We start from the raw sequence: 26,144 nt of genomic DNA on the forward strand, positions 1-26,144 counted from the left end.
TTTTATCTCTATCATTTCCTTCATCGATTTATTTTTCCCTTACCATTGTCTACCCTTCTCCCACCCAAACCAACTCTCGAGGACCATCTGTTCCCTATTCCAGGTTGTCCCCCAACATACCATTTGCCTCTGTTCTGTCATTAACACATTCTGACCTTCTAATATGCCACTATCAGCATCCTTCTCAGCCATACTCACCACCATTTACATTTGTTTTGTCTTTTTGTCCACGACATCTTTGTCAATCTCTCCACCTATCGCTTGCCTCTATCCAGCTTTTACTTCCCAATTCACCCGGTCATCTCTGTCACCCTTATTAGCAATGGTGTCCTGCCCCATATGCCCTTCCTCATTATTTCAAAATTTAAAAAAATCAGAAATGGGTAAAATGCTATAAAATAACGTGAAACAAAATAAGAGCTAAAATAAAGATGATAATTTAGATAATTATGCTTGCTTGGAAATTAGCATTAACATGGTTTTTGGCACGGTGGCACAGTGGTTAGTACTGCTGCCTCACAGCTCCAGGGTCCCAGGTTCAATTCCGGCCTCAGGTGACTGTGTGGAGTTTGCACTTTCTCCCCGTGTCTGCGTGGGTTTCCTCCGGGTGCTCTGGTTTCCTCCCACAGTCCAAAGATGTGCAGGCTTAGTGCATTGGCCATGCTAAATTGCCCCTTCGTGTCCAAAATGTTGGGTGGGGTTACTGGGTTCCGCCGATGGGGTGGAGGTGTGAGCTTAAGTGGGGTGCTCTTTCCAAGGGTCGGTGCAGACTCGATGGGTTGAATGGCCTCCTTCTGCACTGTAAATTCTATGATTCGATGATAGTGTGGTTGTGTCAAATAGAATGTACAGCGCAGAAAAAAGCAGAGTAATTTTGCAGGGAAATTGAAAGCAAGAAAAGAAATTGGAAGAGACACAGATTTTTGGTAATAATCACGTTGCTTCTTCACCAAATGCTATTATTGAAAGCATTACATTGGGGCAACTTGGTAAATTGTAACACAGTAACAGCAACTAAAGAAGCATGGATAAAAGGTTATACAATAGCAAAATTTTCTGAACCAAACAGAGAAGTCAGCACGTCTGTTTTGGGGCACTCATAATTTGAAGCTGTTGACCTTAAAAATCAGGACACCTAATTTTCCAACCAGGCCAGGAGAACAACATAGTAACTCCTGAACAAATAAATACATTATTCAACAAAAAGACTTATAATTACCTCTAAAAATGTGAATGCCCCCAAAATAATATACGGTTTCCAGAAACATTTTAAAATGGCCTTTGTAAGATGGGGGATTCGAGCTTGGTTTTTCGCCTTCTGGACTTCTTTGTCCCAATGTCTGGACAAACAAAAAAGAGAGAAAAAGTAATAATACCTGCAGTTCTCAAATCATTTCGACATTTTATGTCAAATTTAATTTTATGGCATGAAAATAAATCAAAATATAAACTGCTGTCACAATTTGTTGAAGGTCTCCAGTAACATCAAACTCCATGGGACTCAGATGTGAAAATTTGACCGTTCCCTCTGGGACACCCTGGTCCACTCCTCCATCACCCCAACTCTTCATCCCCGTTCCATGCAATTGCAGAAAGTGGAACACCTGCCCCTTTACCTCCTCATCAACATTCAAAGCTCCAAACACTCCTTTCAGGTGAAGCAGAGTTCCACATGCACCTTTTTCAATTTGGCGTGCTGTATTCACTGTCCCCAATGCGGTCCCCTCTACATTGTGGAGTCTCCAGATTGCTCAGTGTCACACACTAGTGAGTATAGAAATAGGAGGATAGAGCAGATGAATGTTTGGCTGGAACAAAGATACAGGAGGGAGGCTTTTAGATTTCTGGTATATTGGAACTAATCGAGGTGTGCAGGATTATGAGGGGCATGGACAGGGTGCATAGGGAGCAGCTGTTCCCTTTAGTTGAAGGGTCAGGGGACACAAGTTCAAAGGTAAGGGGCAGAAGGTTTAGGGGGGATTTGAGGGAAAACTTTTTTTACTCAGAGGTGGTGCCGGTCTGGAATGCACTGCCTGTGAGAGCGGTAGAGGTGGGTTGTCTCACATCCCTTAAGAAGTACCTGGATGAGCACTTGGCCCATCATAAACATTCAAGGCTACGGGGCAAGTGCTGGCAAATGGGATTAGGTAGGCAGGTCAGATGCAGGTCGGATGTCTTTCATGCATCTGTGCAGACTCAATGGGCTGAAGGGCCTCTTCTGCACTGTATTATTCTGTGATTCTGTGACTAAACACAGACTGGGTGACCACTTTGCAGAACATCTTCACTTAGTCAGCAAGCATGACCCACCCACTCGTGCCATCTATTACTTATTCTTAAGTTTTACTTTTACAAAGCACTGACCTTTGTTTTGCGATTAACACATTCTGCTATCTTACCTTTGTACCACTCTCTGTACCTTCTTTAGTCATTAACACTACCATTAACAATCCCTTTATCTTGTGCCCATGGGAGGTTTATCATTTTTTTCCTGAGCTCCCACATATCCCTGATCTACTTTGCTCCCCCTCTCTCTTAACAGTATAAAATCTATCACATTTCTCCTCTCTTTATCTCTGAAGAGTCATACAGACTTGAAACGCTGTTTTCTATCCCCACAGTTTCTCTCTCAAGAGATGCTGCCAGACCTGCCGAGTTTTGTTAGAATTTTCTTTTTTTATTTCACTTTAAGAGGACCTTGCACCTTTCCTCAGTTGATCCTTCATATTTCTGAATTCTCATTTACTTTCATGCCGTTCGTCCCTCCCAGTCTTCTGTTTAACTTGTTTCTCTTCTATGCTTCATACTAATGCAGTCCCTATACCAAGTCAGTTTAAACCCTCCCCCACAACAATAGAAATTGTTCTGTGGGGGCATTGGAGTCAGCACTGCAGACAGGTGCAAGTTGTCCACTTGAAATGTCCCTTCCCTTCTGATCATAGGTACATAGGAATTAGGAGCAAAAGTAGACAATTCAGCCCTTTGAGCTGCTCCGCCATTCAATTAGACCATGCCTGATCTCTTCCTGGCTTCAAATCCACCTTCCCACCTGTTGCCCACTCCCTTAACCTGATTTTTTTTTCAATTCGAAATGTATCTATCCATCTCCTTCTTGAAAACATTTAATGACTCAGTTTCCACCGCAGGAAACTTGAAGTCCTCCTTCCTGGACCATTTCTCCAGCCATGACTTATCCTACCACTGATATACTCACTAGCTTGTGACACACAGATTAATCTAGATATTGCTACGTTAGAGTTCCTGAAACCCAATGGACCCAAGTATTCCCTCCCACCCCACCACCCTTCCACTATCCAAAGTGTTCTGCAGCCTCTCATATGGAAATTCCAACAATTGGGGGGGGAAGGCAGGATTAAGCTACGGAGTTCGACGTACAGCCATGATCATAATGAATGGTGGAACAGATTCGAAGGGCCGAATGGCCTCATAATGCATAGTACATAGAACATACAGTGCAGGAGGCCATTCGGCCCATCGAGTCTGCACCAACCGACTTAAGCCCTCACCTCCACCCTATCCCCGGTAACCCAATAACCCCTCCTAACATTTTTGGTCACGAAGGGCAATTTATCATGGCCAATCCACCTAACCTGCACGTCTTTGGACTGTGGGAGGAAACCGGAGCATCCAGAGGAAACCCACGCAGACACGGGGAGAACGTGCAGACTCCACACAGACAGTGACCCAATGGGGAATCGAACCTGGGACCCTGCCATTGTGAAGCCACAGTGCTATCCACTTGTGCTACCGTGCTGCCTACTCCGCCTCTTCCTATTTTCTATGTTTCTATCTCCATGGTCATGATAGAAAGGTGGGTTGCAAAATAATTCCCCAGAAAATGCACAAAGACAGCTTTATAAGTTCATAAGATATAGGAGCAGAATTAGGCCATTCGGCCCATCAAGTCTGCTTAACAGCACAACTGAAAAAGAGATTTTTCTGATGCCTTCAATCAATGTTCATATTTCAGAATCAGTTTGTGAACTGAAGCACTTTTTTTATTATTTCATGGGATGTGGGTGTCCCTGGCAACATCTGCGACCCATCCCTACTTGGCCTGGAATTGAGTGGCTTGCTAGACTATTTCAGAAGGCAGTCAAGAGCTAACCATGGAACTAGAGACATATGTAGGCTAGACTGGATAAGGATGATAGATTTCCTACCCTGAAGAACATTAGTGAACCAAATGGGTTTTCATGACAATCGATGATAGTGTCACGGTCACCATTGCTGAGACGAGCTTTATATTCCTGATTTATCTGGGATAATCTTCCACTTTTAGACACGGGGTGATACCAGAGGACTGGAGAATTGCAAATGTGAACCCTTAATCGTAAATGTCTGCTATGCATATTCAAGTAGATGTAAATAAGAATCTCAACAGTTTTACTTGAAAATGTTTTATTAAAGTTTTTACATTTTATACAAAATTACAAAAAATGCAAACAACAACCCTGAACTAGAAACCAAAAAAAATGACCGTTCATCACCAGCCCACCCCCCCCCCCCCCCCCCCCACCCCGTGCATTCACCTCTCCCCTGGCTTTTTTACGCCCTCCTTCTTCCTCCTACCCCCTTAACAACTAAGTGACCAACACTCTGAAACACAATATAGATCGCTGCCAGCGCCAGTAGAACCTTTCAGTACTCCCCCTCATGGTGTATTTGACCTTTGAGGTGCAAATATTCCATCAAATCCCCTAACCATGTCGAAGCACACGGCTAGCTTCCAACCCAGCAGGATGTGTCCCCGCACCACCAACAAGACGAAGGCAAGGACATCCGGCCCCGCACCCTTCGGCAACTCAGCCACATCCGAAGCTCCAAAAATAGCCACTAAAGGACAGGGCTTCAGCTCAATACTTAAGATCGCCAACATGGTGTTAAAAAACGACTGCCAAGACTACCGGTGGCGTCCATGGAGGAGTAGGTCGGACATTTGATAGCTCCCGCCTGTAAAGGTCTTTTGGATATAATTCCCCCGTTTTTTTCCGGATGTTATGGGATAAATCGGTGAAGAGTGAGACAATAAGGAGAAATCCTCCTCCGGTGTATGGAGAATTGGACCAGAAATGGCCGTGTGAGACGATAAAGTCCTATAAGGGAGACGCAAGTAGAGCTGGTAACACGGGACAGCATGGCGGGCCAGCAGGGCCATGGGGAGACGCACAGTGGTCGACGGAGCAGCTGGTGAAGTTTTTCGAGAATTGCTTCGCCAAGCTGAAGAAGGACACAATGGACCCGATTAAGGCTTCAATTGATCAAGTGGTTCAGAATCAGGAAACTCACGGGAGAGCGATCCAGGAGGTCGAACAAAAGTTGTCCGAGCACGAGAAGCACATAACCGTGTTGGAAAACAAGGTGGGGATGATGAACGATCGTCAGAAAAGAATGCAGGAGAAGCTGGAGGACCTGGAGAATAGGTCCAGGAGGCAGAATCTCAGAATTGTTGGCCTCCCTGAAGGCAGTGAGGGATCGGATGCGCGGGCTTATGTGACGGACATGTTGGCGAAGTTGATGGGGGCTGGGGCGTTCCCTCGGACGCTGGAATTGGACAGGGTGCACAGAGCCCTCGCAAGGTAGCCCCGGGCGAATGAGCCGCCGAGGGCGATGGTGGTACGTTTTCACTGTTTCATGGACAAGGAACACGTTTTGCGGTGGACCAAGAAAGAACGGAGCAGCAAGTGGGAGAACTGGGAGTTGTGCATCTATCAGGACCTGGGAGCGGATTTGGCCAAGAGGCGAGCTGGGTTCAATCGGGCAAAAACAACCCTCTTTAAGGGGGTGAAGTTTGGGATGCTGTACCCAGCACGTCTGTGGGTCACACATGAGGAATGGGACTTCTACTTTGAAACGCCAGACGAAGTATGGACCGTTATTAAAGAAATACTATGGCGGCAATTTGTTGTGCTGGGTTGTATAAATTTAAGTAGTGCTATGTGAAATAATGCGCTGTGTGGATGGTTAAAGGTTGCTTTGTCTTGCAGGGAGCTGGTTAGAGTGGGGGATGGGCTTTTAATTTGGTTCTGCTTTTCGGGTGACTATTTTTCTAAAGTGACTGTTTCTTCAGACTGAGCATCTGGTAAGACACTGCTTGATTAGGGATAGTCAGCACGGATTTGTGAGGGGTAGGTCTTGCCTTACAAGTCTTATTGAATTCTTTGAGGAGGTGATCAAGCATGTGGATGAAGGTAAAGCAGTGGATGTAGTGTACATGGGTTTTAGTAAGGCATTTGATAAGGTTCCCCATGGTAGACTTCTGCAGAAAGTAAGGAGGCATGGGATAGTGGGAAATTTGGCCAGTTGGATAACGAACTGGCTAACCGATAGAAGTCAGAGAGTGGTGTTGGATGGCAAATATTCAGCCTGGATCCCAGTTACCAGTGGCGTACCGCAGGGATCAGTTCTGGGTCCTCTGCTGTTTGTGATTTTCATTAATGACTTGGATGAGGGAGTTGAAGGGTGGGTCAGCAAATTTGCAGACGATACGAAGATTGGTGGAGTTGTGGATAGTAAGGAGGGCTGTTGTCGGCTGCAAAGAGACATAGATAGGATGCAGAGCTGGGCTGAGAAGTGGCAGATGGAGTTTAACCCTGAAAAGTGTGAGGTTGTCCATTTTGGAAGGACAAATATGAATGCGGAATACAGGGTTAACGGTAGAGTTCTTGGCAATGTGGAGGAGCAGAGAGATCTTGGGGTCTATGTTCATACATCTTTGAAAGTTGCCACTCAAGTGGATAGAGCTGTGACGAAGGCCTATGGTGTGCTCACGTTCATTAACAGAGGGATTGAATTTAAGAGCCGTGAAGTGATGATGCAGCTGTACAAAACTTTGGTAAGGCCACATTTGGAGTACTGTGTACAGTTCTGGTCGCCTCATTTTAGGAAGGATGTGGAAGCTTTGGAAAAGGTGCAAAGAAGATTTACCAGGATGTTGCCTGGTATGGAGAGTAGGTCTTACGAGGAAAGGTTGAGGGTGCTAGGCCTTTTCTCATTAGAACGGAGAAGGATGAGGGGCGACTTGATAGAGGTTTATAAGATGATCAGGGGAATAGATAGAGTAGACAGTCAGAGACTTTTTCCCCGGGTGGAACAAACCATTACAAGGGGACATAAATTTAAGGTGAAAGGTGGAAGATATAGGAGGGATATCAGAGGTAGGTTCTTTACCCAGAGAGTAGTGGAGGCATGGGATGCACTGCCTGTGGAAGTAGTTGAGTCGGAAACATTAGGGACCTTCAAGCATCTATTGGATAGGTACATGGATTACGGTAAAATGATAGAGTGTAGATTTTTTTATTCTTAAGGGCAGCACGGTAGCATTGTGGATAGCACAATTGCTTCACAGCTCCAGGGTCCCAAGTTCGATTCCGGCTTGGGTCACTGTCTGTGCGGAGTCTGCACATCCTCTCCGTGTGTGCGTGGGTTTCCTCCGGGTGCTCCGGTTTCCTCCCACAGTCCAAAGATGTGCAGGTTAGGTGGATTGGCCATGATAAATTGCCCTTAGTGTCCAAAATTGCCCTTGGTGTTGGGTGGAGGTGTTGAGTTTGGGTAGGATGCTCTTTCCAAGAGCCGGTGCAGACTCAAAGGGCCGAATGGCCTCCTTCTGCACTGTAAATTCAATGATAATCTATGATTAATCTAGGACAAAGGTTCGGCACAACATCGTGGGCCGAAGGGCCTGTTCTGTGCTGTATTTTCTATGTTCTATGTTCACTTTTTTCTGATGTTTGTTTACTGGGAAATGCGATGCTTTTAAAATGTTTATTCATGTGGGGGGAGAGGGGAGAGAACAATAGGGAGACAGACTGCTTGGTGCCAGGGACGGGCGCCATCAGGTCAGCATGGGTCAGCTGACTCTCGGAGGCGCAGTGAGCAGGTGTTAAGCTGGAGCTTGACTTGACGGATTGGGTTTCTGGTGGTGTTGCTGCTTTGCTGACAGGGAGGAACTGTTACTAGGGGACAAATGAGAGGTCGGAAACGGCGGCTGCCCGAATGGGGACTCGAGGAAGCGGAGGCCGCGAGCTCGAGGCTAGCCTAAAAAGGATGATGGCTAGTCGGCACGGGAGGGGGCGGGGGGGGGGGGGGGGGGGGGGTTGAAAGCCCCATGTCCAGCTGATCACATGGAATGTTAGAGGACTGAATGGGCCAGTCAAGAGGGCTCGCGTGTTCGCGCATTTGAGGGGGCTCATGGCAGTCGTGGCAATGCTACAAGAGACACACCTAAAGGTTACAGACCAGACGAGATTGAGGAAGGGGTGGGTGAGCCAAGTGTTCCCCTCAGGACTGGACTCAAAGACTAGGGGGGGTAGCGATCTTGATCAGCAACCGAGTGGCATTCGAGGCAGGGAGAATCGTGTCAGACAAGGGGGGGTAGGTACATAATGGTGAGTGGGAAGTTGGAAGGGGTGCGAGTGGTACTTGTGAACATATCTGCTCCGAATTGGGACGATGTGGAATTTATGAGGCGGGTGTTATGTAAGATCCCAGACTTAGAGTCACATAACCTGATTATGGGAGGGGACTTCAATTAAGTCATTGATCTGGAATTGGACCAGTCAAAATCCAGGACAGGGATGAGGCCGGCTGCAGCAAAGGAATTGAAGGGTTTTATGGAACAGATGGGGGGAGTAGGCCCATGGAGGTTTGCACGGCCGAGGACGAAGGAGTTTTCCTTTTTCTCACATGTCTACAAGGTATACTCTCGCATCGACTTTTTTGTCCTGATCAGGGCGCTAATACCGAAGTTGGTGGATACTGAGCACTCGGCAATCGCAGTGTCGGATCATGCCCCACATGGGTGAATCTACGGGTTAGTGTGGAGAGAGGGCAACGCCCACTATGAAGACTGGATGTGGGGTTGCAAGCGGACGAAGCGATTTGTGGGCAGGTTAACAAGTCCATCCAGAACTACTTGGAAACAAATGATATGGGGGAGGTCTCTCCAGCGACGGTTTGGGAAGCCTTGAAGGCAGTAGTCAGAGTGAAATTAATCTTGATACGGGCCCACAAAGAAAAGGTGGAACAGGCGGAGAGGGATAGGGTAGTGGAGGAGATACTCCAGGTGGACAGGAGATACTCAGAGGCCCCGGACGCGGGGCTACTGAGGGAGCGGCGGAGGTTACTCCGCCGAGTTTGGGCTGTTGACCACAGGGAAAGCAGTGGAACAGTTGAGGAAGGCAAGGGGGGGCGATCTATGACTACACGGAAAAGGCATGCAGAATGTTGGCGCACCAGCTCAGGAAAAGAGAGTCGGCTAGGGAGATAGGTAACGAATAGAGATGGTAATACTGTCCTGGACACAGTGGGGGTGAATGAGGTGTTTTTGGACTTTTACAGTAAATTATATGAGACGGAACCCCCGGCTGGGGTGGAGGGATTGAGGCAGTTTTTGGATCAGTTGTGGTTCCCGAGGGTGGAGGAGGACCCGGTGGAAGGGCGGAGTCCCAATTGAGATTGAGGAAATAATCAAGGGGCTGGAGGGCATGCAGTCGGGCAAGGTCCTGGGGCCTGACGGCTACCCGGTGGAATTCTATAAGAAGTTTTCAGAGATATTGAGCCCACTGCTGGTGAGGACATTTAATGAAGCAAGAGAGAAGGGAGTCCTCCCCCCAACAATGTCGCAGGCCTCAATGTCATCGATCGTGAAACGGGAGAAGGATTCGGAGCAATGCGGGTCATACAGGCCGATTTCTCTACTGAATGTGGATGCCAAACTGCTGGCTAAGATACTGGCCACATGGTTAGAGTACTGTGTCCCGGGGGTGATAGGGGAAGACCAGACGGGATTTGTTCAGGGCAAGCAACTCAAGGCCAATATTCGAAGGCTTCTCAATGTTATTATGATGCCCTCAGAAGGAGAGGAGGCGGTGGTGGTGGTAGCGATGGATGCGGAGAAGGCTTTTCATCGGGAGGAGTGGAATTGCCTGAGGGAGGCGCTGGGAAGGTTTGGGTTTGGTGAGGGCTTTAGTGACTGGGTGCGATTGCTCTATCAGGCACCAGTAGCGAACGCTCTATCAGGCACCAGTAGTGAACAAACCGGCTGAGGTATAAATTGGGGTATAAATTGACCATGGGTTAATTCGCAAGACATTCGCAAGATGTCTGCCATCAAGGCAAGAGGACAGGAGAGGAGACTGGGAGAGCTGCCGCTTAGATTGGTAGGGAAGAGCTTTCGATATCTGGGAATCCAGGTGGCCCAAGAATGGAAGGTACTGCACAAGTTAAACCTATCCCGGTTGGTAGAACAAATGGAAGGGGACTTTAAGAGATGGGATATGCTCCCGCTATCACTGGCGGGGAGGGTACAGACCGTGAAAATGACGGTCCTCCCCAGATTTCAGTTTGTTTTTCAGTGCCTCCCTATCTTCAATCCTAAGGCCTTTTTCAAGTGGGTGAATAAGATTATTTTAGGCTTTGTGTATGCAAGTAAAACTCCGCGAGTGAAGAAAGTGTTGCTAGAGCGCAGTAGGGGGGAGGGTGGGTTGGCGCTGCCAAACTTCTGCAACTACTACTGGGCGGCTAATATAGCCATGATTAGGGATTGGATAGTGGCGTGGGGAGGGGGGGGGGGGTTCGGCATGGGAGCGGATGGAGGTGGCATCAAGAAAAGACACAAGTTTGGGGTCCCTGGTAACGGCATCTCTGCTGTTCTCGCCGGTCCGATATTCCACAAGTCTGGTGGTAGTGGCAGCTCTGAGGATCTGGGGGCAATGGAGGAAATATAAAAGAGTGGAGGGAGCATTGATTTGGACCCCGATTTATAATAACCACAGGTTTGTACCAGGTAGGCAAGATGGTGGGTTCCGGAGTTGGCAGAGGGCAGGAACTAGAAGGATGGGGGATCTATTTAAAGACGGGAGCTTTCCCAGCTTGAAAGCTTTGGAGGATAAATTTAAATTGCCAGCAGGGAATGGTTTTAGGTATTTGCAGGTGCGAGACTTCCTGAGAAAACAGATGCCGGCCTTTCCGCTGTTGCCGCCATGGCGTATACAGGATAGAGTAGTTTCCAGTACCTGGGTGGGTGTTATGGGCCATGGTTTAGATAACCCCAAAGTGTATCATGGAGTTCACCTGACCCACAACATTTAATAGATTGTGGTATGGGGAGCACACGGCCCACTCTACAGGTGTGGTGCAGTAGAAATGGAAAAAGTATTTTTTAAAGCAAAACAATGTTCAATCTATGAATTCAAGTTAACCTTTTTAAAACATAGTGAACATCTTAGCAATCACTAATTCAAATACAACCCTCAAAGAATACAACACTAAGTAATCCTTTAAGCTTTCCTTTTAACATCCATAAGACTTAAAAACAAAACCTTTAACAGAAGCACATCAGGTTAAAGTCACTACTGAGAGCAGTTATTAGTTTTAAATCACCAAAGGATCGATTTACAGTTTTTTAGATTACAGAGAGATTAATACCCCTTCTGGCTGTGACTTCAGATATCCAGCTCTGAAAACGAAACTAAAACACACCCTGCAGCAAACAGCCTAAAAGTAAAGTAAAAAGATGACAGGCAGGCCAGCTCCACCCACTCTCTGACATCAGTGCAGTAATAAACACCCAATTTTTAAAGGTACTCTCACTACAGATATTTATATACACACCCATTTCTTAAAGGTACTCTCACATGACACCTCCCCCCAAGAAAAAAAATAAACCATCAACTTCAAGATGGTTTCATTTTTCACGTTTTCACTATCCTTTAAGAAATGCACACAGTAAATATACTTTTTTGTTTAAAAAAAAACCACACACAAACAGGTGCAACAATATATTTTTTGTTTTTCCTCCAACTGGAATCCTTCTCGATTGACAGTCTCTTTGAACAAAAAGGTCTCTGCACGATTCCTCCATTTCTCGATTCCTCAGCATTTCTCTTTAAAGTCAGATACTTTAGTTCAATCTGATCACAGAGTCTCTTGCAATTCTCCAACACATGAGCATTGATTATCACAGCTTTCAGGCAGTCAATTGCCTGTTGAAAGTCCGCTGTCCACTGAAATTTTCGACGTTTCTTCAGCAAGTCCATCAGTGGAGCAACCACGCTACAAACATTTTTCACCAATGTTCGATCAAACCCACTCATGCCAAGAAATAGCATTATTTCCATTATTCTCGAGGTTATCAGAAACTCCTCAAGGAAAGTGACTTGGGCTTTTCCAAATTCACTTTTGGCTAGGTTTATCACCAAACCCGCCTCCTGAAGTCGATCGAATAACTCCATCAGATGTTTTAAATGTTCTTTCCAAGTCTGGCTGAAATTTACCAGGTCGTCGATGTATACCGCACATTTGGGTAATCCTGAAACTATTTTGTTAGTTAACCGTTGAAATGTGGCTGGGGCGTTTTTCATGCCAAATGGCATAACTTTGAATTGGTATCAACCATCTGGAGTCACAAAAGCTGAAATCTCCTTCATCCTTTTGGATAAAGGTACCTGCCAGTAACCTTAAGTAAATCCAGTTTGGAAATAAAAGCTGATTGTCCCACTATCTCAATGCAGTCCTCCAAACGTGGGATAGGATAAGAGTCTGTTCTTGTAACTGCATTAACCTTTCTATAATCCACACACAACCATTGGGTACCGTCTGGTTTAGGCACCATCACTATGGGTGAGCTCCATTGGCTGCAACCCACTTCAATTATGCCATTTTTAAGCATACTCTCAATCTCTTTGTTAACCTGTGCCAATTTTAAAGAGTTAAATCTATATGGATGTTGTTTGATTGGAACAGCATTTCCACATCTACATCATGGATAGCCATTTTAGTATTTCCCAATTTATCTCCACAAATATGCCTATGTGATATCAATAACTCTTTCAGGTCAGTCCGTTTTTCCTCTGGAAGGCAATTGAACAATTTATCCCAATTTTTAAGAACATCCTCATTTTCCAATTTAATTTGAGGTATGTCAAATTCACAGTCATCTGGACTTGGTTCGTCACTGTGAGTTAGAATCATTAAAACCTCCTTTTTCTCTCCTTTTCGTTTTCCATTCTCTCTCTTTCTTTTTCCTCTCTATCTCTTTCGTATTCTAGCTGCTTTAATTCTTTCTCATGTTCCATTTGTTTAATTTGTAACTGAATTTTTGCCATTTCCAATGAGTCAAACTGTATCTCAGGCAACTTTAAATGCTTAGTCACTGCCATAATTACCTCATCTTTTCGCATTTTGTCAGATAATGTTAACTGCAATGTTTTTGCCAAATCTAACAGTCTGCTTTTTGTCTCTGTCTGTAGGGTACTGCGTGTGACTGTCTCCACCCCCAAAAACTTCAGAGCCTCTGAAAGAGCCATTATCCACAACACACTCCCTACTTAAACTATAATACCACACTTGAAAAGCGCCCACAATATGCTCACCCCTCACCATCTTTAAGTTCACAAAGCCAATCCAATAGATAGACTTTTATCCCAGACGAGCCCCCAATTTGTTATGGGCCAGGCTTTAGAGAACCCCAAAGTGTATCATGGAGTTCACCTGACTCACAACTTTTAATAGATTGTGGTATGGGGAGCACATGGCCCACTCAACAGGTGTGGTAGAGCAGAAATGGAAAAGTATTTTTAAAGTAAAACAATGTTTATCCTATGAACTCAAGTTAACTTTTTTAAAACATAGTGAACATCATTAATGGTTGCAAAAACCATTAATTCAAATACAACCCCCAAAGAATACAACACTAAGTAATGCTTATTAACTTCCCAAACAACATCAAGACAAAAGAAACATCTTTTAACAGAAGCACATTAGTTTTACATTCACTACTGAGAACATTTATAATTCTGAATTCACCAAATGATCAAGAGATAGTCTTTTAATGGCAGAGAGAACAGCAGTACTGCATTTCAACAGTTATAAATGTCTTTCTGGTGCAAAATAACAACAGGTAAAGTGCTCCACCAGGGCTAACAAAATAAATTGGGCTAGTATTAGATCCAAAGAGGAGGCATATAAAGTCTGAAACGGAAGAATTGATGATGAAGAACAAGGAAATGGTGGAGTAATTAAACAAATAGTTTAGTTCAGTCTTCACAGGAGAAAGCAGAAATAACTCCCCAAAAATGCTAGGGAATCAAACGTTAACCAACGCTTAATTTAAATCAGCTTCCCAACCATGGGACCCGATTTGAATATGTTTAAAAGGTGGGTAGTGTCTGGTGCCCTTGTGCGTAGGGCACGGACACATTATGCAAATAGTTTATTTAGAAATGGGTGGGGAATTTGTTAGTTTTTAACTGTTAACTGCTGCCCCTTCTGCCAATTGTAGGGACAAAATTTCCCCCTAATATCTTTGCTCTGTGGAGGGGAGTTGGGCTCAATACAGGGGATTAACTAATTAATGTTCTACTCTGCCGGCACATGGATCTCGCACTGACACCTCTATTGACAATATGCCAGTGCAAACAGGAAAATACTCTAGCAAGATCAGTTTGTCACTGTTCTGTAACAGTGACGACTTAGTCAAAGTCAGCGTAAAATTTGTAATCACGGCGGGGAGAGTGCAGATGATCAAGATGAACATACTGCCAAGGTTCCTCTTCCTGTTTAGATCCATACCGATCTTCAGCCCCAAGGCCTTTTTCCAAAATGTAGACAGTCTAATCATGGTGTTTGTGTGGGGGGAGTAAGAACCTGAGAATTCCCAAACCGACACTACAAAGAAGGAAAATCAAAGGGGGCTTGGCTTTACCAAATCTACAATACTACCACTGGGCAGCAACGACAGAAAGAGTGAGGGGATGTATACAAGAACCCGGCACAGATTGGGTACAGATGGAGGAGGCATCCTGTAAAGGAACGACCCTCCAGGCCCTGGCTACAGCAGCAGTCCCATCCTCAACACAATGAGCCCAGTGGTAGCGGCCACGCTGAGAACGTGGACCCAGCTGAGACAACACTTTGGGATAACTAAAATGTTCCCCATGGCCCCCATCTGTGGCAATAACAGATTCCCAACAGCTATGCTAGATACCACCTTCAAAAGATGGAGGCGGGGCGGGGGAACGCTGACGGTCGGGGACTTCTACGTGGGGTGCAGACTGGTGACACTGGATGAACTGACGAGGAAGTGGAAACTAGCAAAAGGGCAGGAAATGAGACACCTCCAAATAAAACACTTCCTCCGCAAAGAGACAGTAAGGTACCCCGGCGCCCCAGAAACCACACTACTAGAGGACCTGATAGGCACAAGCAACGAGAAGTGGGGCTATGTGGCAAAATATACAGACAACTACTGTACTGAACTCGAACACCACTGGACGAGACTAGATAAAAATGTGAGAACGAACTGGGGACAGAGGTAGGATGGGGACTCTGGAGCGAAGCACTGAGCAGGGCTAACTCCACCTCCTCCTGCGCAAGGCTAAGCCTAATGCAGCTCAAAGTGGTGCACAGAGCGCACCTGACCAGAACCCAAATGAGCAGCATGTTCTTCCCAGAGGTGGAGGACAAATGTGAATGGTGGCAGAGGGGCCCGGCCAACCACACCATGTTTTGGACATATCCCAATCTTGCTGGATTCTGGACAGCCTTGTCCGAGGCAATGTCCAAGGTTGTGGGGATGAGGATGAAGCCATGCCCACTATTGGCAATCTTCGGGGTTTTGGAGCAGCCAGAGCTACACCGAGGGAATGGGGCTAACGCCCTTGCTTTCCCTTCCCTTATCGCACGCCGGAGAATCCTGCTCGGCTGGCGATCAGCAGCACCACCCACGGCTGCAGACTGGCTCGCTGACCTTTCCGAATTTTTCCACCTGGAGAAGATTAAGTATGCCATCCGAGGGTCACAGGAAGGCTTCCTGGATACTTGGGGGCAGTTTGTCCACCTGTTCCAAAACCTGTTCGAGGCCAGCAACGAGGAGCAAGCTAAGAATAAAAAAACCAAGATAGATGAGGAACCAAAGGACTGTGCAACCGGGAGGGGGGGGGGGGAAGAGAGAGAGAGATAGAGAGAGACGGCAGGAAGGAAGGTGGGTAAAACTCAAGAGAAGAGGAGGGAGGGGGGCAGGGAGCTACCTCCCCCCTTTTCCTGGAAAATAAAAGAAAAACACAGCTGAAGTCAAAGGGACAATGGGGAAGGGGGGTGGAATCCAGAGGGCAACAAAATGTACATAGGGTCAGTTGAACCTCTCTGTACAATAAAGTAAATTAGCGTGGGCAAGAACAATGTAATGCATATGTACAACTGTTTATAAATATGAGAAATGCCAAAAGAAAGATTTTTTTTAAAGTTGTAATCACAATGGACACAGCCTATATCACTCAGAATGGCTAAAAATTGTTATTTATTTATATTACTTACCACAAATAATTTTAAGTTATGACTGGAATGCAGGAAATTGTCATGCCATCTGAAATGCTGCTACTACTACTTTTGTAATGTTGTAAAACTATACATGTGTGAAATCACCATCCAACATCTCCAGCACATGGAAATTTGAGGGCAATATGTCCAAAATTTCAAATGTATGTTAACAGCGTGAATTCATGTGGAAAATCTACTGCTATCACACAGTCAAGTCCTGCTCCAACTTCACAACATAGTTGAACAAAGCTCTTCACTAACACTGTCTGACATGATTAATACTCAATACTAAGACCTGAAATGTTTTCAATCCTATCTCGCCCCAACATTCTGACTCAGGCCAGGCAAGAGCTGGGCACTGCAGCAGCCCCCCCCCCCCCCCCCCCGGGTGAAAGGTCGAGGGCAGCTCAGTTCCACGCAAGGAGGCCATGCCCCATTTTTTTCTGACATTAGATGCCGTAAAACAGGTAAGTTAAGTTTAACGATCGGTGACAGGTCAGGGAGAAGGTGAATGGGTTAGACTTGAGGGGAGTGGTCAGGAGGTGTGTGTGGAGTCCCATGAGGGCCAGTGTAGGTCTGTTCCCTGGCTTTAGTCCTAACATTTTCCGGGTATCTATTGACATACCACAAATTGTGATTAAAAATCACATTTTCAGATAGTTCCCAGTGAAAGGCAATTGCCCTGGGGAAGTTCCCAGGCTGTGCAAAACTTACCTGGGAACTTCCATGGGTGAAATGAAATGAAATGAAAATCGCTTATTTTCACAAGTAGGCTTCAAATGAAGTTACTGTGAAAAGCCCCTAGTCGCCACATTCCGGCGCCTGTTCAGGGAGGCTGGTACGGGAATTGAACCGTGCTGCTGGCCTGCCTTGGTCTGCTTTCAAAGCCAACGATTTAGGAGTGAAGGATCAGGGTTCCTCATCGCATCTTTGGTGTGTCCCCCCCCTCTTACACTGCCCTGGAACTCAGACATTATGGCCACCAAAGTGAACACATTTTATTATCCAAACTTACAAATACACATCTGTTATTGTGTACAATGACAAACCCCTAGTCTAATAAATGTGTTGGTCATATTGACGCTGAATGTGCATGTGTGCAATTCAAGGGAGTAGAGCACAAAATAGAAATACCTCTGGAGTTCTTCTCCTAATTTCGCTGATCCATCTTCTGGAAGCACTTTGTACAAATCATTTTCCTCTAGTCTCCTTTTATATCCAATTCGAAACAGTGGATTTAACCAACTGCAAAGTCAAAAATAAAATGATTCAACTTGCAATATAATTGAATTATGTCTGTCTTAATCACATACTTGCTCTTTTCATATTGTTGAGTTATTGTTCTGATATGGACGCCTGGTCAGCTCTCAGCAGTGGCTAAGCTACTGGACCAGAGCTAGTTTTAATGCAGCACTAAAAGATCGATTTGTTCCAGGAGTGATAACATAAGAAATAGGACTTGATTATTTTATAAACATACTTCATCAAAACAAAAGAAAAACAATATTTAAACTTTAAAACTTCAGCCCTGACAATAACAGATGAATGTAATTTTTTAACCATAACAAACAAGCTCCCATTAAACAGCACTTCAAAGGAACATGCAGCTCCCATTCCACTTCAGGCAGGCAAAGGTGATTCTTGCATTTAGAAAACAATTTATCTTCTCTTAGTGAAGTTCCTTCAGAACCCTATTCGAAACCCGTCTCTGGAACAGCTTTCCACGACCTTTCTCTGTGGCTTTTCAAATCCTTCTCCTCTATCTGTTGAAACAGGATTCTTTCTCTCTGTGAGTTCTGCCCAGTCCGTCAAACAAAGGTTCTCTCCTGGGGTGTCAGATTTGAACCCATTATCATTACCTTGGCTGTCTGATTTTGCACTACTTTTTATACAAAAGAACAAAGCCATGCTATGATCCGCAACTAATCTCCCACTTACAGACAAAAGAAGTCATCAGACTCTGTAATGAACTAATGGATGGTCAAACAAGAGTGAAGGACAATGGATCTCAAGTGGATCACTCTGGCTGAACAGGTGCATCCTGTGTATTCCCACTAACAAGTTTAAGTCTGAATGAAACAATGTAACTCTGGCCAGGAGTGGGTGCACCCCTCTGACTCCGTGCTAGCAGTTTTTACCTGTTAACCCCTAAATTGCTTACTGCCTCTTCGATCCCATTTCTGGACCCAAGTTCCTAACACCATCCTCTCGTAACACTACAGAAGTGAACAATGCAACAACACAAATACTTATTTATCATTCCATTACATTGCCACAACATCCGAAGCTCCTCATAGCCCATGAATGACTACTGAAGTGTAATCACTGCAGTTATATAAGCAGACGCTATGAAGAAACTTTGCACAACATGATGCCCAAAAAGTACTAGCTTTCGGAGCACTGCTCCTTCCTCAGGTGAATGGGTAGGAGGAAGGAGCAGTGCTCCGAAAGCTAGTGATTTGAAACAAACCTGTTGGACTTTAACCTGGTGTTATAAGACTTCTTACTGTGCTCACCCCAGTCCAACGCTGGCATCTACACATCAAAAAGTACTAGTGAGTGATCGATCTCTTTTGGTGACTGGGGCTGGGAATAAATGTTAACTAGAAGGCTGGGGAATAAATGTTAACTAGAAGGCTGGGAAATCCTCCCATCGTTTCTTTGAATCGTGCCATGAATTTTTCAATTTCATCTTTTGAACGGGCAGATGGTTTGAAATCTCAATGGAATTCAACACCTGCGTCAAGGCTGGTCACAAATCAGTACTGAACTGGAGTGTCAACCTATATTTTAGGCCCAAGTATTTGGAGTGAAGTATGGACTTATGAATGTCTGATAGGAGGACTGCGACCAGTCAGTCAGTTGAGACATATCCAATACAAAATAAACAGAATCCCAGAGTCTTTGTACCAGATCATGGTTAGGCCTCACCTGGAATACATTCCAGTTTTGGTCCGCAAGCTACATAATTATAAGCTCTAAAAAAGGTTCACCCAATTAGCACTAGTTTAAAAGCCCTTTGTTATCATGATAGGACTGAGAGCAAGGTCTTTTTACACTGGAAAGGCAAAGGAACATTTATTTAAATATTTAAAGTGATTAAAAGGGCGCACACCATGTCTGCATGAACACCATCTGCAGTAAAAAAGCAAAACATGTTGACAACACTCAATAGTCAGGCAACATCAGAGAGGAGAGAAACAGAGTTAATGGTCTGCTGAAAGATCAGAGACCGGAAACATTAACTATCTCCACACAAATGCCTAACCTGCTGAGTTCTCCTTCCAGCATTTTCTGTGTTTTTTTCAGATTTCCAGCATCTGCAGTATTCTATTTTTCAATGAATGTTTAAAAGGTTAGCTCAGTGTTTCAGCATTTTATGCTTTGTCTCTGTCTAGCATCCACTGCATTTTGGCTATCAGGATTTGTATTAAGTCAGGGAAAACAAGGGGCCAAGCCAAGCAAGCATATAGATCTCAGTAGGTTCTCCTGTACATCAATGCTGAATAAGGGCAATAGGTCCATGGGCTGGACTTTCTGGGCCACCCACAGGCAGGAAAGTAGGATGCATAAAGTAGAGCATTTTACAATCAGTGGCATACCCACTGCCAGCCTGACAGCCACTAGACTACCTGTTCCCACCATAAATAGCAAGCAGCAGGGAAGGCATCAGGTAGGCTCTCTGCCCATGGCCCAACTGAGGATCTTAAGTGAACAAGCACCTCATCCCACTGTTGCTCAGATGTTACATGGTGCAGGATAGGTCAGCACCCATTGTGCAGCCCAGAAGGTTTGAGCCAGCACGCCTCTGCCCAGTGAAAGACAAAGTGCTTCTTTTCCACTCCCCAATGCCAATTGATAGCCAGACCTACAGGTCACAGTTTTCATTCCATACTTCCCCATTCCTCTCCTCACCCACACCCTCCCGGTTCCCTTGTCCATCATGCTCCCGGACCCCCCTCGCCAAGGCCTGCCATACTGGCCATTGCAAAATCCTGGACTTGTGTATAAGTTGGAGAGCATCTCTGCTGATATTGTAGAGCTGTCAGCCTCTGATTGGTCAGCAGCTCCAAGAGGTGGGACTCCCTCCTGAAGCAGGGCGGAAGCCTCACCTGTGATAATTCAAGTCTCTCAGTGAGAAAATTAACAGGCACGATTCTCAGTTTGCTGACACCAAAATCGCGAAACGCGATCGGGCGGAGAATAGGTTCCAACGTCAAAATCGTGGTGGGCGCCGATTTGATGCCAAATCGGGATTCTCCACCACCTCGACAGCAGTGTCAATGCATACCAGAATGCACATACAGTAAACACTGTTTGCATATCATTAGTGGGCCCGACAGGTATTCTCCAAGACTTCCACGATTCTTCTCCTCTGATGGGTCAATTTTCTGACGGCGCGGTTCACTCGTGCTTTCAAAAATCATTAAAGTGGCAGTGGCTGTTGAAGGAGAGAGAGAGGAGGTGGAACACAGAGAGGAGTGATTGTGGGTTGCCGAGTCAAACACTGGCCATGCTGGCTGGGGTGTGGGTTGGGGGTGAGGAAGAGAGAGAGGAGGAACAGACCGAGATGCCGGGGGGACACCACACGAGACTGGGGCAGTGTCCAAGCATGGACCGCCATTACCGGGGCCATTTTGCTGCGCATCCACTGACCAACCACCTTGTCCCTGAGTTCTGCAGTGAAACCAGCCACATGGGTGCCTCACCCCGCACCCCACCCTCCGCCACACGCCGCCACCTGCCGGCGGCCCACCCAGGGCAACACCCACAGTAGCCCTTACAGGAGACGCGGTGCATACCCCTGCCAAGGGTAGTGCCTACTGATGGTACCCCTGGCATTCTGGGCAGGCGCCAGATCCAGAGACCTCGAGAGTGCCAAGAGAGCGGGGATGGGAGGTTGGGGGGGGGGGGCTTAGTGACGAGGGGGCAGACTGGGGCCAACATATAGCCTGATGCACCTGGTTGGGCACCGGGGTTTGCACCATGCTAATATGTCAGCCTTTCACCCCCTGCAGACAATGGTTTTGGAATTCAACCAGCAATAGTGGTCTTCCTGCTAGTCGCCGCAGCCTTGGGGGATGCCCTGTGGCTGTAAGAGCGGGCACTGCTCAGAGAGGAGGAGAAATCTGCAGCAGTCGAGCATGCAGCAGCGGAACAGGCAGCAGCAGAGCCTGCTGCAGAGGGACAGGTGGCAGTCGCCCAGGTTGGAGAGCCGGCAGCGCAACAGGCCGAGGATGAGGAGGTGCTTGAGGCCTCACGTGTGCCGGCACCGCCCGTCGTTTGAGGACCTGCCGCAGTGGCCATGCCATTTAAGACTCCGGCTGAGCAAAGAGACAGTGCGACATTTCAGCCAGATGATGGCATACTTGGCACTGTAGGGCTATGGGGGAGGACACCCACTCCTGGTTGCAATCAAGGTGACAGTTGCCCTGAACCCTTACCCCACAGGTCCTTCCAGGCGCCGATAGAGGATCTCTCCGGGATCTTACAGGTGCATCCGCGCCCTCACGGAGGCCCCACATTCCCAGGCGGCACAATACATCCATTGTTTTGTGGACCAAGCCTACCAGGATGCCCGGGCAGCGGGGTTCGCCGCCATCACGGGAATGCACGGGTCCAGGGGGTGATCGACGGGATGCACATCTCCCTATGAACACCTGCAGATGACTTGCCGGTCTACACAAACCGAAAGGGATTTTACATAGAACATAGAACAGTACAGTACAGGCCCTTCGGCCCATGATATTGTGCCGACTATTTATCCTAATTTAAGGTCAACATAACCTATACCCCTTCAATTTACTGCTGTCCATGTGCCTGTCCAAGAGTCGCTTAAATGTCCCTAATGACAATGACTCCACCACCTCTGTTGGCAGTGCATTCCACGCACCCACCACTCTGTGTAAAGAACCTACCTCTGACATCTCCCCTACACCTTCCTCCAATCACCTTAAAAGCTATGTTCCCTCGTGACAGCCATTTCCGCCCTGGGGAAAAGTCTCTGGCTATCCACTCTATCCACGCCTCTCATCACCTTGTACACCTCTATCAAGTCACCTCTCTTCCTTCTTCACTCCAGTGAGAAAAGCCCTAGCTCCCGCAATCTTTTTTCATAAGACATGTCCTCCATTCCAGGCAGGATCCTGGTAAATCTCCTCTGTACCCTCTCCAAAGCATCCACATCCTTCCTATAATGAGGCGACCAGAACTGGACACAATATTCCAAGTGTGGTCTAACTAGGGTTTTATAAAGCTGCAGCAAAACCTTGCAGCTTTTAAACCTAACCCCCCTGTTAATGAAAGTCAACACACCATACGCCTTCTTAACAACCCTATCAACCTGGGTGGCAACTTTGAGGGATCTATATCCGTCGACCCCAAGATTCCTCTGTTCCTCCACACTTCCAAGAATCCTGCCTTTAACCCTGTATTCAGCATTCAAATTTGACCTTACAAAATGAATCACTTCACATTTATCGAGGTTGAACTCCATCTGCCACTTCTCAGACCAGCTCTGCATCCTGTCAATGTCCTGTTGTAATCTGCAACAACCCTCAACAACATCTAACAACTCACCCAACCTTCGGGTCATCGGCAAACTTATTAACCCACTCTTCCACTTCCTCATTCAAGTCATTTATAAAAACCACAAAGCGCAGAGGTCCCAGAACAGATCCCTGCGGGACACCACTGGTCACCGACCTCCAGGCGGAATACTTTCCATCCACGACCACTCGCTGTCTTCTTTCGGCCAGCCAATTCTGGATCCTGACAGCCAAATTTCCCTGTATCCCATGCCCCCTAACTTTCTGAATGAGCCCACCATGGGGAAGCTTATCAAATGCTTTACTGAAATCCATATACACCACATCCATTGCCCGACCTTCATCAATGTGTCTCATCACATCCTCAAAGAATTCAACGAGGCTTGTGAGGCATGACCTGCCCCTCACAAAGCTATGCTGACTATCTTTAATCAAACTATGTTTTTCTAAATAATCATTAATCCTATCTCTCAGAATCCTTTCCAATATTTTGCTCACCACTGATGGGTCTGTAATTCCCAGGAATTTCCCTATTCCCCTTCTTGAACAGGGGAGCAACATACGGCTCCCTCCAATCATCCGGTACTACTCCAGTGGAGAGTTAGGACGCAAAGATAATCACCAAAGGCGCAGCAATCTCCTCCCTCGCTTCCCGTTATTAACCTTGGGTATATCCCGCCTGGCCCAGGGGACTTATCTATCTTGATGTTTTTCAAAATTTCCAGCACATCCTCCTTAATATCAACTTGTTTTGAGTCTATGAACCTGGTTCATACTGTTGTCATGGGCAACAAGGTCCCTCTCTCTAGTGAAGCAAAGTATTCATTTAGGGCCTCCCCCATCTCCTCAGACACCAGGCACAAGTTCCCTCTACTATCCCTGATCGGCCCTACACTCACTCTGATCATCCTTTTATTTCTCACATAAGTGTACAACGTCTTGGGGGTTTTCCTAATCCTTCCCGCCAGGGCTTTTTCATGCCCCCTTCTAGCTCTCCTCGGTCCATTTTTGAGTTCCTTCCTGGCTACCTTGTAACCCTCTAGAGCAGAGTCAGATCCTTGCTTCCTCAACCTTATGTAAGCTTCCCTCTTCCTCTTCACTAGGAGCTCTGTCATGTGAGAGTACCTGTAAGAAATGGGTGTTTATAAATGGGTGTGCATATAAATATCTGTAGTGAGAGTACCTTTAAGAAATGGGTGTTTATTACTGCAGTGATGTCAGAGACTGGGTGGAGCTGTGCTGTCTGTCAGATTTTTACTTTTGTTTTAGGCAGTTTGCTGCAGGATGTGTTTTAGTTTCGTTTTCAGAGTTGGATAGCTGCAGTGACAGCCAGTAGGTGTATTAGAGTCTCCCTCTGTAATCAATAGAATGTAAATCGATCCTTTGGTGATTTAAAACTAATAACTGCTCGCAGTAGTGACTTTAACCTGATGTGCTTCTGTTTAAAGGAGTTTTTTTAAAAATCTTCTGGATGTCAAAAGGACAGCTTACGGATTACTTAGTGTTGTATCCATTGGGGGTTGTATTTGAATTAATGGTTGCTAAGATGTTCACTGTTTGTTTTAAAAGGTTAACTTGAATTCATATAATAAATATTGTTTTGCTTTAAAAAATACTTTTTCCATTTCTGCTGTACCACAGCTGTAGAGTGGGCCGTGTGCTCCCCATACTACAATCTATTAAAAGTTGTGGGTCAGGTGAACTCCATGATACACTTTGGGGTTCTCTAAACCCTGGCCCATAAAAAATTGGGAGCTTGTCCGGGATAAAAGTCGATCTATTGGATTGGCTTTGTGAACTTAAAGATGGTGAGGGATGAGCATATTGTGGTTGCTTTTCAGATGTGGTATCAAGTAGGGAGTGTGTTGTGGATAATGGCTCTTTCAGAGGCTCTGAAGTTTATGGGGTGGAGAAGGTCACACGCAGTACCTTACAGACAGAGAATAAAAGCAGACTGTTAGATTTGGCAAAAACATTGCTGACAAAATGTGAAAAGATGAGGTAATAATGGTGGTGGCTAAACATTTAAAGTTGCCTGAGATACAGTTTGACTCATTGGAAATGGCAAGACTTCAGTTACAAATTAAACAAATGGAATATGAGAAAGCATTAAAGCAGATGAATACGAAAGAGAGAGAGGAAAAAGAAAGAGGGAGAGAGAGAGAGGAAAGAGAGAGAAGGAGACAGGAAAAAATAGCCCTAGCAGAACAAAAAGAAAGAGAAAGGGAGATACAGATCAGGGAAAAGGATAAAGAGAGAGAGTTTGAACTTAAGAAAATGGCCATGAAACATGACAGTCAGTTAAAATTGACAGACGTAAAGGGAAACGTACAGTTGGCTGATAGTGCTGAGGATAGTGAGAAAGAGCGTCAAAGTCGAAGGCTTGGTGGCAATCTATTTAAATATGTCCAAGCATTGCCAAGGTATTACGAGAAGGAGATAGAAGCCTTCTTCATTTCATTTGAGAAGTTCGCTAAACAAATGTAATAGCCACAGGACATGCAGCAATTACTGATTCAGACAAAGCTGGTAGGTAGGGTTAGTTTGCATCACTACCAGAAGAGGTATCTGGGTCATATGAGGAGGTGAAAAAATCCATCTTAGGTGCATATGAACTAGTGCCTGGAGCCTACAGACAAAGGTTTAGAAATTAAAGTAAAGAATTTGGTCAAACGTACATGGAGTTTGAAAGGATCAAACAGAGTAATTTTGATAGGTGGATAAGGGCTTTGAAAATATACAAAATGTATGAAGCTCTCACAGAAATTATACTTTTGGAGGAATTTAAAAATTCAATTCCTGATGTAGTGCGAACTCATCTGGAAGAACAGAGGGTTAAAACAGAGATTAGCAGTAGAAATGGCAGATGATTATGAATTAGTTCATAAATCAAAGCTTGGTTTCCGACATCAGTTTCAGCCTGTGAGGGATAGAAACTGGGGACATGAGAAATATTCAAGTGGAAAAAGTAAAGGTGATCTGATGGGAGATAATAAGGAGAGTGTACCTCAGATTAAAAAAGAAAATCCAGGAGGGTGGAAAAGAAATGAACAGTTTCAAATGTTTTCACTGGAATAAACTAGGCCATGTAAAGTCACAGTGTTGGTGGTTGAAGAAAAGCACTGGGAAGGCTGATGTGGCAAAACAGGATAAGACAGTGGGGTTTGTTAAAGTGGTAAAGGAAAGCCCAAGTGAAGCGAAGGAGGTGCAAAAGATTGTACAGCCTGATCAAGAGGTGTTTGATAAGAAGGTGCCAGA

General features: G+C 45.7%; 1 protein-coding gene across 3 annotated transcripts in view; it reads right to left on the reverse strand.

Moving 5' to 3' along the window:
* abcc4 (ATP binding cassette subfamily C member 4 (PEL blood group)) overlaps positions 1–26,144 on the reverse strand; it is a 742,685-nt gene that overhangs the window by 678,650 nt on the left and 37,891 nt on the right. For 2 of the 3 annotated variants that reach the window (XM_072476237.1, XM_072476236.1), the window contains exons 2-3: positions 17,473–17,583; positions 1,220–1,340 (exon numbers count right to left, since the gene is read on the reverse strand). In XM_072476237.1, the coding sequence (XP_072332338.1) occupies positions 1,220–1,340; positions 17,473–17,583 (232 nt within the window). The remainder of the gene's footprint in view (positions 1–1,219; positions 1,341–17,472; positions 17,584–26,144) is intronic. The other variant, XM_072476238.1, reaches the window with a different exon arrangement.

Source organism: Scyliorhinus torazame, chromosome 15 (genome assembly GCF_047496885.1).
Source record: "Scyliorhinus torazame isolate Kashiwa2021f chromosome 15, sScyTor2.1, whole genome shotgun sequence".
In the NCBI taxonomy this organism is placed as follows: Eukaryota; Metazoa; Chordata; class Chondrichthyes; order Carcharhiniformes; family Scyliorhinidae; genus Scyliorhinus; species Scyliorhinus torazame.